Source organism: Phyllostomus hastatus, unplaced genomic scaffold, assembly GCF_019186645.2.
Source record: "Phyllostomus hastatus isolate PE091 unplaced genomic scaffold, TTU_PhHast_1.1 phas_scaffold_1674, whole genome shotgun sequence".
Classification (NCBI taxonomy): Eukaryota; Metazoa; Chordata; class Mammalia; order Chiroptera; family Phyllostomidae; genus Phyllostomus; species Phyllostomus hastatus.
The window spans coordinates 30,117,226-30,129,804 of NW_025334011.1; the positions used below are offsets into that span (position 1 = coordinate 30,117,226).

The 12,579-nt window shown below is 45.9% G+C and overlaps 1 protein-coding gene across 8 annotated transcripts in view; it reads left to right on the plus strand.

Annotated features, from left to right (window-relative positions):
• CELF2 (CUGBP Elav-like family member 2) overlaps positions 1–12,579 on the plus strand; it is a 391,137-nt gene that overhangs the window by 301,861 nt on the left and 76,697 nt on the right. For all 8 annotated transcript variants that reach the window (XM_045857938.1, XM_045857937.1, XM_045857934.1 and 5 more), the window contains one exon: positions 10,856–10,904. In XM_045857938.1, coding sequence (XP_045713894.1) covers positions 10,856–10,904 — 49 coding nt within the window. The remainder of the gene's footprint in view (positions 1–10,855; positions 10,905–12,579) is intronic.

The window sequence follows — 12,579 nt, forward strand, 5'->3', positions numbered from 1 at the left end:
GTTTTTTTTTTTTTTGTCATTAAAATCTATAGCTCTAAATAGAGAATTTTAGACAAACTTAAATACAATCTTTTAGTTTTAACTATTTTTTTGGATTTATTTGGGAGCTCAACTGACAGGATGAATTATTTATTATATCCCAAAGATGCCTGACAGAGAGGAATAACTGCAGTGTTATCAATGAACCACTTTCTGCTCACAATAACATCGCTCATCACAGTAACAATACCATCTCCTGAAACAACAGCCAGCTAGGAGCACAGTCTGACTAGAGGGTTACAGAGTGGCATAGAGTTACCTCTCTTAAGTAATACACTGTAACAGTCCCAAGAAAAATTAAAGTAAGAGAGGATTAGCATTCTTCTTGAACAGCAATGCTTCTAAAAGCATATGTTCACACTTAGTTATAACAGTTATTTCTCATTCACATTCCATGCCTCCTAGTTTGAGCTTTTTCATTTTTCTTCTCATTTTAAAAATAAATAAAGCAAAATGAAAGCCTGTGTTATTATTTAGTATGAAAACAAAGAACCTAATCACAGCTAATGAGCATAATAAATGCTGGGCTGTACCTACCCGCTCTGGTCTGTGTGTGTTTTGTATACAGAAGGTAACATGGGCTGGGTAGCTAGGACGCCAAGTTACAGATGGAGTTGTGGAATGTTCTCTGACAGCTGATTAGAGTAATCTGTCAGAAATGATGACTTAATCACCATAACAGACTCCAAATTCCCTCATAGAATTCCACCCAGAGTAATCTAATTTTCCTGTAATATTGTTTTTATTTTATTCTTTGCCAGGACTGAATGGGTTCACTGCTTGTGTCTCCCCCTCTGCTCTGCCCCATGATTGTTACAGAAATGTGAACAGGTAGAGTAATTCCAGCAAAAAAAAAAAAAAAAAAAAGCTTTCTTTGGAGTGTGATAAGCCGAAAGCAGATACACAGTTGGGGTTCTATAGGGTTTTCCTCCTCACTGGATTATTAGCATTTATGAAGAAAGCTGGGAGTTGACCAATATTAGCTGTTTACTTCTCAGATGACCAAGAAAAGCCATTCCTTCCAGTATATTCTCTTAGCTTTCAAATGGCACCCTTCCCTTATTTCCTCCAGAAAACTTTACACAAAGTAAAATAATAATGATAATGATAACTTCATTGAACACTTAATTACACCAGCTATGCTTTAATGCATAGCTCAGCTGCATTATCTTCTATGCTCTGCACTATGCTCACCTGCATCAATGTCTATGGAGAAGAAATAGTCATTTATTTTCACTACAGTTTTTCCCCCTCCTTGTGATTTGCTGCAGAAAGAGAAAGTACAACAATATTTCTTTGTTGTCACACCCAAATACCCCTTTGTTCCTTGCTTAGTTCACTTGCCTAAAGCTACACGTGAGCAGATACTGGTTGAGAGTGCCCTGTGCACCCCCCACGTCAGCACCATTGGTGGTGGCGCACAGAAGAGCACTCTGCAGCAGCTCTGCGGCCCAGAGCGTAACCGCGTCCTACACACTCACCTTCCAACAAGGAATGTGCATCTTCAGAGGACAGCTAGGCACTCAGCTATCTCCAGAAGTTCCACAGCAGTATTTGAATAAATTGGCATTATATAATCTAGTTGTCAACATAAAAGTGAGTACCAGGGCCGCCTTGTGTAAATGCTGGCTTAGCCAACAAAGAGCGGACCATTCTGAAGACTTCAGTGTACTTTTTACACTATCGTTTTCTGAAGAAACTGCAAAATGCAGGCTCTATTAATGTCAGCTATTATTTTTTCTCTCACATAATAACTGATATCTACTCTTGCTTGTCATCAATTTTCTTCTCAGCAGTGCAGGTATAAGATGTTTTAGAGAGCCTGGCCTCCCCTCCCTCTTCCTTGGCTCCTCATGAGTATCCCTGTCTCAGGATGTTGTGAGAATTAACTTAGTTGACATACCTAAGGATCCTGCAGCAGTGCTTCGCACAGCAGCATTGGGAGTGAAGGGAAGATGGACCTAGGTTTTCACCAAAAGTGCCTAAACTCTACAGTGAACAGGTATAGCTGTGAGCTCAAAATCTGACTTTGTTCCAATGACAAAAGTTTCTTTCGACTGATCAAAGACATTATTTCTGTCCTCTGTATTCTTGCAGAGGTATCATTCTATTCCAGATATCTTAGCAAGTTTACCACCGTATTACCATTCAAACAAATCAGAAAAATTCAGAAGTTCTTATTTAATACTTGTAAGTCAACATTCCTAAAGCTGCTTTTGTTTCATCCCACTCTTTCTCAGGGAGAGCATAACAGAACAGTGGCTGAAACAGCAACATTCCCTTCCTGGAGGGTTAGGGAAGCCACACAGCTTTGGGGGCGCCTTCCCATGACAGCAGACCCCATGACAGCACACGTGGTCATTTGGGGAGTGGCATGTCTCCAGTTGGTGGCAGTTCTTTTGAAACTTACCACCTTTGCCATTTATAACTGTTGCGCGTGGGTCACCGGCCAGCAGTGACCACGGAACGCTGTGGATGGCTCGACGATAAACACGCGAGAAAAAACAACACATGCACAGAGACAGACTAGTTTCTGTGGGGAAGTAGGGACGAAATGGCCACCCCCCCAGTGGGGAGCGCGCTGATTTACCGTCCATACCTGCTTTTATTAGGCTCATTTTGCATAATAATTAGGTAAAGTACAGTACTCATTAGGGGGAAGTAAGGAACCATAGAAAACAAAGAACTCTGCCGGTCTATTGAGTTGGGGGTCAAAGAGCTGTAAGACTGAGGAACAAACTAACTTCCTCCTAAGACCCTTCTCATTCAACTGAGAGCATTCTAAACAAAGGAGGTTTCACAGTAATTTACATGTTCTTTCTTAGGCCTGATCACCCCGGGAAATCCGCACTTCTCAGTACCAAGCTGTACCACCCTGTCATTGTTTCAGGCTTAGGTGGAGCAAGGGAACTAAGGCAACCGAGAGATAAGGAGATTTTCTTCCAGACGCTGAGAACTCAGACTTTGTCAAAGCCGAGGAGCGAGGGTCCATCACCCCCTTTTGCTGCAGCCCCCCAAGTCCTTCTTTTAGGGGGGCCTCCCAAAGTGATCGTGCCTGGCTTAGGTCGTTCCCCCCGTGGGGAATCTTACCCGTCTTTGGCTAACCGACCAAGCTTTTTGGGGGTTCAGTCATGAATAAAGCAGCAGAAGCAGCATTCCTGCCAGGGAGATAAGCTTTTGTCTCCTTGCTGGCTTAAGGTTCCAAGGGCGTTCCCTTAGCCTTAGCTTAGGCGGGGGTTTCAGCCTCTGATACCAGTCAGGGCGGTTCCCAACATATAACCCTTTCTAAAGAAAAGTTCTGCCCTGGCTGGTGTAGCTCAGTGGATTGAGCGCAGGCTGCAAACCAAAATGTCACAGGTTCGATTCCCAGCCAGGGTACATGCCTGGGTTGCAGTCCACGGCCCCCAGCAATTGCACATTGATGTTTATCTCTCTCTCTCTACCTCCCTCCCTTCCCTCTCTAAAAATAAATAAAATTTTAAAAAATCTAATAGCTCTTTTGAATTGTTAAAAAAAAAGTAAAGTTCTTAAAGCACAGGTGCTTTTGGTATTCCCTGGTCTGCTGTACAACAAGATACGAAGTATTCTGCATGAGTCATACGCGTGTTGTCTTGAGCGAAAGAAAAATTCCAGTTTGTCTTCACGGCTAGGGTCTTTTCATTTTCTCGGATAGTGCATAGCTCTTCTGTGAATTCACCTCTTTCCCTCCTCTCTTTGTCTCCCTTTAAATATTTTATGGGCAGTAAGCTTATAATATGTACCATCACGGCTACTCTCTCCAGAGGTCAGGATAGGTTTAACAATGAGATGCGTAACAGTGACTCTGTAAAACCCATTTCAGGTTAAAAATGGCATGTTTTATTGAATCTCGTGTTAAAGGCGGTTCACTCGTCAATTGGTGACGGCCGGGTTAAACAAGTTCTAGCACGAGCTCTCCTCCATGTGAGGAATCGGCCCTGTCACCTCCCCTCAGCCCGTTTCCTGCCCCCAGGTCCTCCATCTCCCACACCTGGCCTGTGTTAACATGGGCTGTTGCAGCTCCTGCTCTCCCCCTCATTCATCACAGAACCAAGACAGAGAGGTTTTGCGCAGTCACGCCGGACTTTGTGTGTAATGGGAACTCCAGAGAGTATGAATGCTGGTGCCCTGTGGCCCAGCCTCATCTCTGCCCCTGTGACATGATAGGACTCATAATGTAGGCAGTGACAGCTGCTGCCAGGGTTATGTACAGCTCCCTGCACGTGACGCTACCCCCACAGACTTTGGGTAATGGCTCTGCTGCGCAGATGTATCCTCATTTTCATTTTCATGAGCTGCAGCTGGGCTCTTGGCTTCGACTCGAAGGTCAGTGCGTTCAGGAGTGAGGAGCGTCGGGTCCTATCAGCAATCTGCCTTGCTGAAGACCAGGCCAGATCTGGGGCCCTCTGGGCATGTGCGGGGAGCAGAGGAGGGAGGGTTAAGTGCCACTCACTCGTTAGGAGGCAGGAGAAAGGGTGAGGCTTTGCACTGGAAGGCTGGCGTGCTCCAGCACTCACAGACAGCTTCCCACCGGAGTGGAGGCCTGGGATGGCAACTGGGCCTGTGTCAGACAGGAGCAGGCTGCATCTTGTCATTGATGTCGTGCTTGGCTTTGGCATAGAGGGGACAGTGGGATATGGTCTTTCTCTTTAGGAATCTCTAGCTCACTGAAAGCCTAATCAAAGCCCGAAGCAACAGCCCCTCCGTGAGCTGCAGCAGCAGAACTCTTCTCCAGAGGCTCCACCTCACTGTACATGTTACTACACAAATGTAACAGAAATTGACTGATTTCTAAGAAACACAGTTGGCTCTTCCTCTGCCCGCTGGGAACCGAGGAGGGAGCTCTCAAAATTTCCCCTCTTATTAAACTTCATTGGTTCTTAAACAAACAGGGTTAAATATGGACCAAGATATTATCCAGTACTGTAATGTGTAACTTGAGGCAAAATGTTCTACAATAAAATGAAAAGGAAATTCATATGCAGTCAAAGAAATATTCAAGGGAATGGATTTCAAAGACTTTCTTCATAGAAATGTAAACTTGATGAAATATGTTAAGTCAGACTCACTGCCATGAATCAGGACCTGTTTCCAAAACAATTGATCTTGGCATCTCCCTGGGACAAGCGCTCCACCAACAGGGAGCCTGGGTGACAACACCCAGAGCCCTCCTGCGTCTCAGTGTGCTCCAAGGATGCAGGTTTTTTCAGACACAGCCAGCCCTGTATGGCTATGGAGACACAGTCTCAATTTAATTGACGCGTGTGTCTTAGGAGACTCTGCAAAAATTCACGAAGATAGTGTGTTCACTTGCTGTAGACAGAAGGAGAAGAGTACCCCCGCCCCAGGGAACTAGCCTCCACTCTGACTCTGAGATTTCCTTACAACTGGTGAGATATGAGGAGGTTGGAAGGGTGACTGCCAAATTCTCTGGCCCTTCCTCTGGTCTGTTGATGTCAACTGGGACCTCCAAGCGCAGAGCACAGACTGGAGCGCCAGCCTCCGGCTCCACCGTCCAGCTCTGGCAGCAGATAAGACCAGTGTCCCTGGTTGCTACAGCAGCCACATTGAGAATCAGCAGTTCTGACCCCAAGGGTTTTGTCTTCCACTGTTGAGGAATGCAGTGATGTTGTGGCTACTGGCTGTCAGTCAGGGTTCCCACAGCAGTTTTAATTCAGGGGTGAGCAGACTTGTGTTTTGTCTTTATACTTGAAATATTGCCATTCATGAATATATCCCTCACTTAGTCTTATGCTTTGTAATTGGTGGATGATCTTTAGTGGCCTTATTGTTTCCTCTGTTGGTCAGGATGTCCTATCATCGTTCTTTAGTAACAATATGACCTATTTCTCTTACTCTGCACCTTCAAGTATGTTGTTTCTTCCCTCAAATGTCCTTCACTTGTATATTGATTAACATTAGCATTCCTTCAAGGTTAAACTCAATCACTGCTTCCACTGAGACACCTTCTCCAGCTTGCCCTTTCTCCTTCTGTGTTGGGCGTCTCTCCACCAGGTTCTCACACTGTAGGTCTTAGCACAGCACACGTCCCCTGGGTGGGGGGAGCGTCTGACGGAGCTCTCTCTCCCACTGTGTAACAGGCTCAAGCCATCGGGATGAGAACACTTTTCCGCTGTATTCCCAGCAGCTAACAGAGTGTCTGGTAGAAGCAGAAGTAAGGGAATGAAAAAGTAGTCCTGGAGTCACACCGGATCAGATCTTTGAAACCATTTCCTGTTTAGGGAAAGAACCCCTTAGTTATGACTGGAAATTTGAAACTAGAGTGCCTTTTCCTTGACAGTAATTTCTCTACTCCATTCAACAAACCTCCCAACGGTCTTTGGAGTCATGAGATTTCAAGGAAGTAAAACATGAGAAGGACACCTCTAAACCATTTTTTGTCTTCCTTGACATTTACATCCTGTATCTGATCGGAAATTTGTAACTCACATGAACTGTTCATGATAATGAGCCATTCTTAATACAGTACTGATGGAACACCTCTCCCCAAGAAGGTCACAGTGCTTTACATACATTATCTAAATTGTCTTCAGAACATACCTGAAGTAGGGGTGACCACCCGTTCAGAATTCACCAGGGCCTGACAGTTGTGATCTCTGTGAAGGTGACTTTCACCCCCCACCCTTGGCCTAGGAAAGAGCAAAACAAAGGTCGAGTCTTCAGTGGCAATAGCTGCTTTATCATAGTCATGAGTCTCTTAACGACGCCATATGTTTTGAGACACGCGTTGTTAGGCAGTTTTGTGTTTGTGTGAACATCATAGACAAACCTGGATGATATGGCCTCCCACATGCCCAGGCTGTGAGGTAAGCCTGTTGCTCCTAGGCTACAAGCCTGTACAACATGTTACTATGCAAAATGACATGAGATTAAGTCAAGCACAAGAGAAAATGATGCACATAATCATATGTGCTGTACCTTCATCCAACTGGCAGCACAGTAGATTTGCTTACCTCAGCATCACCATAGACATGTAAGGATTGCAAAGATCGCAAAGATGGTACTATGGCTGTGAGGTCACTAGGCAATAAGAATTATTCAACTCCTTTATAATCTTAGGGGACCACCCTGTACATGTGGTTCGTTGACCAGAACATAGTGTGCGCACATGACTGTACCACCACTTTAGCATTCCTGAGCCTCTGGGTAGTCTCGGGTCAGAAACTGAGCTAATTCTCTCAGAAGCTACAATAAAACCAAGAGTCGAGTCTCAGTATAATGCCGGTCATAAAGCTGCATAGATAAAGTGTTTGGGGAGTTTAGTAAGGGGATATTGCAGGCGACTTCTAATGCGTGCCTGGTGCTTTCAGCGAGTGAAGCCTGCAGTTTTCATTGCGGGCTCATGTGTCCAAATCCCATGTGGGGTGTTTTGTGGAGAAGCAATGTGATAGGGGGAATCGGCACTGGGTGAGAGCAGGAAGCTTAGATTTCTGATCCCGTCTCAGCCGTTAACCAGCTGTGTGTCCTTAGTGAAGTCTCTCAGTCCCTGCAGACCAATAAATTGAGAGCATTGGACTAAATGATTGCCAGGCCCTTCACAGCTTGCGAGTACAATGATTCTGTCCTTACAGAATTACAGCTCCCACGTTTCCTGCTCTAGACTTCCATGCACTTCGCAGATTGATCCAAATGTCTGAGGTTGGTCACCATTCTTCTGTATGTTTGTGCATATCAGCTTCTAGGATGGACCGTCAGCTCCCTGAGGGCAGGATTCCCATTCACTTCATTTTGTGTCCCATATGTAACATAGATATACTTATCTCCTCTTTTCCTCTCTTTAGCTTGTAAATCACATCTGCATCTTTTCTAAACATTCTCCTGTACAAGTCTTTGCCACCTGGAAAGGAAAGACTCCACCCCATCCTCCATCAGGCTTCCTGTATCTCCCCCTCCAACCCTCGCTTTGTAGAGACTTTTCTTGAAATAGTCATCTACATTTATCATTTCCACTATTATCTTCCCTGTTACTCCCCAACCCTTTGCAAGCTCACATTCTGCCCTCCCGCACACCTACAGAAAAGTCTTTTGATTAATTCCCTAAAGAATTTTTTATTGCCAAATCCAAAAGAACGCTTGGGCATTTTCATTGTAGCGTCTAGCAGCACCACCTTTTTTGTAAACCTCTCCCCATGTGGCTCATGTGGGACCACTTGTTCCTGCTCCTGCTTCTCTGGCTGCCCTTCGTCTGTCCCTCTCAGACCAGTGTTCTGTCCCAGGCTCTGAACTCTCTTCACTTCGCATTCCCTCTGTGGACAGCTCCACCCATGCCTGCGGGCTCTGCTGCCACCTCTCAGGGCCCTTGCTACATCTCGGACCGCCCTTTCCCAACTTCTCTCTAATCCCAGTCACATCAAATGGGTCATGTGCAGACCTGTGCTCAGCAGTCCCCTCCAAAATGGCGCTCTTGTTTTCTTTATTTGGGTGATAAGCCAAAAGTATATCTAGTTGTCCAGGCCTGGGGTTCTCTCTTTCCCTTTTCCCCACAATCTGCCAGTTGCCTCTGAAGTTGACATCTTCATCAGTTTCACTGGATGGTTGCAGTGGCGCCTCTGCTGTTCTCCCTGCTCCTTTGTTGCTCCTTTATAATCCGTCCTCCACTGTAGCCAAAAGGGACTTTCCTAGAATTCAAATTTCAGCTTGTTGCCTTGGCTACTTAAATTTTCTGTGCTTGACCATTCACATTTAGTTAGACAAAATTTCAGTTTTGTAGTGCACAAGATCCTTTGAGAACTGGATGCTCACGCCCTTTGCAGCCGCTCCTGTGCCCTTCCCCTCTCATTTCGGATGACTCGCCGCAAGACCCTGTTCTCTTTCTCACCCCGTGTGTCTTTACGTGGGATATTCCATTTCCCCTTCCTCTGCTGGCAAGTCCAACTTGGCCTTTAGGATACTAATCGGATGCCGCCTTTGCTGAGAAGCCTTCTCTTCCCTTGCCAGGCAGAAAGGAGTGCCTGCTTCTTTGGGCTCTCACAGTCTCTCGTTCCTGTGTCTGCCACAGTGCTCACCCGTGTTGCATGGGAGGCTGTTTACAGGCAGCCTCCTCCACCACACAGTGAGCTCCCAAAGGGTCTGGACTTCTCCCCTTGGCCTTCCTTCCTCACTTCTTAGGCTATAACCAGGGACACAGTGGGTACCTCAGAGATTTTTGCTGAATGAGTGGATGAGGTGTGAGGAAAGAACAGCTTTCTCAAAGACTCAGTCCGTCTCCCCCCAACATTTTTTGGGGGATCATTCTTTCTGTTACACATAGGATGGAGGCCATATTCCTTAGCCCAAATCAGGTGTTTCCCACAGTTTACTTTTGACTTCTTTTTAGGTGTATATTCCAGTCTTTTTGGAAAAGTCTGATCTACTTACTGATCCCTTTATCGGTCATTAAACATTTCATTCTCATTCTAGGCTCTTCTATAAATTGAACAGATTAATGAATGGAGTGGGAATATGAGTAGATATCACATCTCAAGGCCTATGTTCTATGCATAAGAGCATCTTGCCTTGCAGAATAAACAAAGCAGCTCTGCATGGCTTGTCTCTCCCCCACTCATAGTATTCCCTCTTCCTCTTCCTCGTGTGTTTTGGAGACCCTGGCAGGCACTAGCTGCACATGATCCTGACTGCCTGATGATAATTTCCCATCATTTAAGTGCTACAGCCAAGTGCCATTGCCCTTTCATGTAAATTAGATAAAACCCAGAGCTGTGGCTTGCAAGTGGTGGAAGTCCACTGGGGAAATTAAAGGTTCAGGGAGAATGGGACCCATTATAATAAAAGCATTTGCACAGCCAGTGATTCCATCTACCCTGTGGCTCCAGTGTTCCTTGGGGTAGGATGAAATATGAAGCAAGAGGACCTTTGAAAGTAGTTTGAGGAATTTATTTTAATTGGAAATAGCGGCAGCATTCTGCAGTTGGAGTCAGCTCTGCAGGTCCTGCATGGTGGTGTGATGGGTGTTGCGGAAAGTGCTGGCGGGCACCCAGTTCTGCCCTGATTCCAGATCTGGGCACCACATCACCTCAGGCTCTTTCTGCTCCTCCCTGTGTACTGAACAGACATGGTCCTAAGGTCTGTGCCTCCCTCTCCCCTCACTCCACCCCTTTCCTCCCTCCCTCCATTCTGTCCCATACTCTGTGTTTAATAAAAATTACACCTTGGCACCTGAGTCAGTCAACTGGTAGACCTTCAGATTCTCGTAACACTGAGACCTAAGAAGATCTATGCAGCAGACAGAATGGCCAGAAGGAGCACACAGATAATTTGCATTCAAATTTGTAATAACAAAATAACAATAGCTCTTTTTTCAGCACATCCTGTGCCCTGTTAATTAAGCACTTTACATGCATTCTCTCACTTAATTCCCACAGCCCTACTGTGCAGGTGTTCTCTTCATGTCGCAGATGAGGAAACTGAAGCTCAGAGAAGTTAAGACACTTGCCCAAGATCACGTAGCTAGCATACATGATGGGACCAGAATCACCTCTGAGATACAGGCAGAAACCATACTGAGTGGCAGAACCAGGTTTCGAACTCAAGCCTGACTGCAGAGCCCAAGCTGCTAACTACTGTGTCCCTGTGCCCTGTGAGTCAAAAGGGCTGTATTCCTGAACACAAAACACAGGCTTGCATGTACATTTGGTTGCATTTTACCTGGGAGAGGTCTTGTTCTTTAACTGTGGGTCCTTACAGCAATATCAGTGTTCAAGTTTAAAAGGATGGAATTTCTGAGACTGTTCATGCAGTTGTTCAATCTGCCTTTACTTTCTCACTTTTGTGTTTTTAGATGCATCATCCCATTCAGATGAAGCCTGCAGATAGTGAAAAGTCAAACGGTAGGTGGTGACTGACTGTCCCCTGTAATGTCTGTGTCCGTGAGTTAAGAAGTCAGTGCGGGGGAGGGCGATGGTGGCTCCAGTAGCTTTTCTCTCTGAGAGGCCGTGAGGACTGCTCTGGGAAACTTCCGCTCTAGTTGGCATGTCCAGAGAACCTGAGCCTCGCTCTCCTGCCTCACTTATCTCTGGTATAAAGGTCTGTGAAGATGTTACCAGATATGGTTTTTCGTGTCCCTCTGTTGTGGGCTTGCTCTGTGTGGTGACCCTGTGGCCTTTGGCTCCTGTTTATCTGCTCCACAGAGCAACACGGGACACCTGATGGGGAGGAGTGACCTTACACTGTGCAGGGACGACGGGGCGGGAAAGGGTCATCCTCTAAGAACCAGGCTCTCTTTTTTCTCCTTTCTGTTTGTTCATTTTTTGGCTTGGAGGCTGTCTTACGGCTCTCTTCTCTAACTTGTACCAATGCGTTTGCATCTGCATTCATTCAGAATTCAGCCTGCTGATTAAGTAAACATACACTCAGTGCAAAATACGCATTTGGTAGGGCCCGTGGAATAATTGAGATTTGACTGTCCGAGATGCAACGGGGTTGATAGCCACATTTCTCTCTCAGGTTTTTGCTTCCACTTATGCCAGCCTTCTGTCCCTGTTTTATATTTTGAATTTACTGAAATGTATGTTAAAGGACTCTTCTACCTTCTCAGACCTCAGAGCTTCCCTGTCCCACCAGACTGACATAATCAGCTCGGCTTCCTTCCACAGGCGGTTTGCACCTCATTAATTAGTAATCAGGGCAGAAGCCATGCACTCAGAGATCTGCATATCTGCAAATGTAAATTATGATTGGGCTCTAAATCTCTCCACAAGGTATTTTTTGCTAATTGTAGTGCATCCCATTTTCTGGCTTCTTCACAGACTAGAAAGTTTTGAAGAGAGTCCCACGTTACACCGTGGGCTGCAAGCCCCTGACGTGCGTGTCAGGAAGGAGACTTCAGTGCTTTGCCCGCCGCCTCTCCTCGGCTGTGCTCTTCCCTCAGCGTTAATTCCCTGCATCCTCTGCTGCTTGATCGCAGACACACACTCAATGTCAGGGGCCTCCAATTGCCACTGCTCTGTTGCAGGACCTCCATCGAGACACTTCGTTCCTTTATTAGACAATGCACATTGATTACTCACTGTGTGCCAGGCCAGGTGCTAGTGGAGGCTGCAGGAATGAATTTTAAAAAGAAGAACAGGCTACAAAAAGACTGCCCTGACCCTCACAAAACTTACACTCAGTCTGCTGATCTCCACTAATCCGTCACTCAGACACTGAACTTGAATGTCCTCACTTATAAAGTGAGAGTAATAGTGACTGTCTCACATAGCTTGCCTTTTTTTAAGATTTGTACAAGATGTCTGCCACAGTGCTTTGCATGTGGCAGAGCACCTCGAATACCGTATTGGCTAAGGCTACCCAGATTTTTCCCTGGCCACACAGAGTTCTGCACCGTGCGTGTGCACCCCTGCTGAAGGCCACATGCCCAGGACAGGTCCTAGAGCCCCTTTGCTCCAGAAGTGCACATAAATAGTCTGTTCTCTTCCCCACAAGTGAGGGGGATCATGTATTCATGGGATAAATTCTGTCAGTGAAGGTCACCTTGGAACTTCTGGGTAAGAAGAGGTGCTCCCC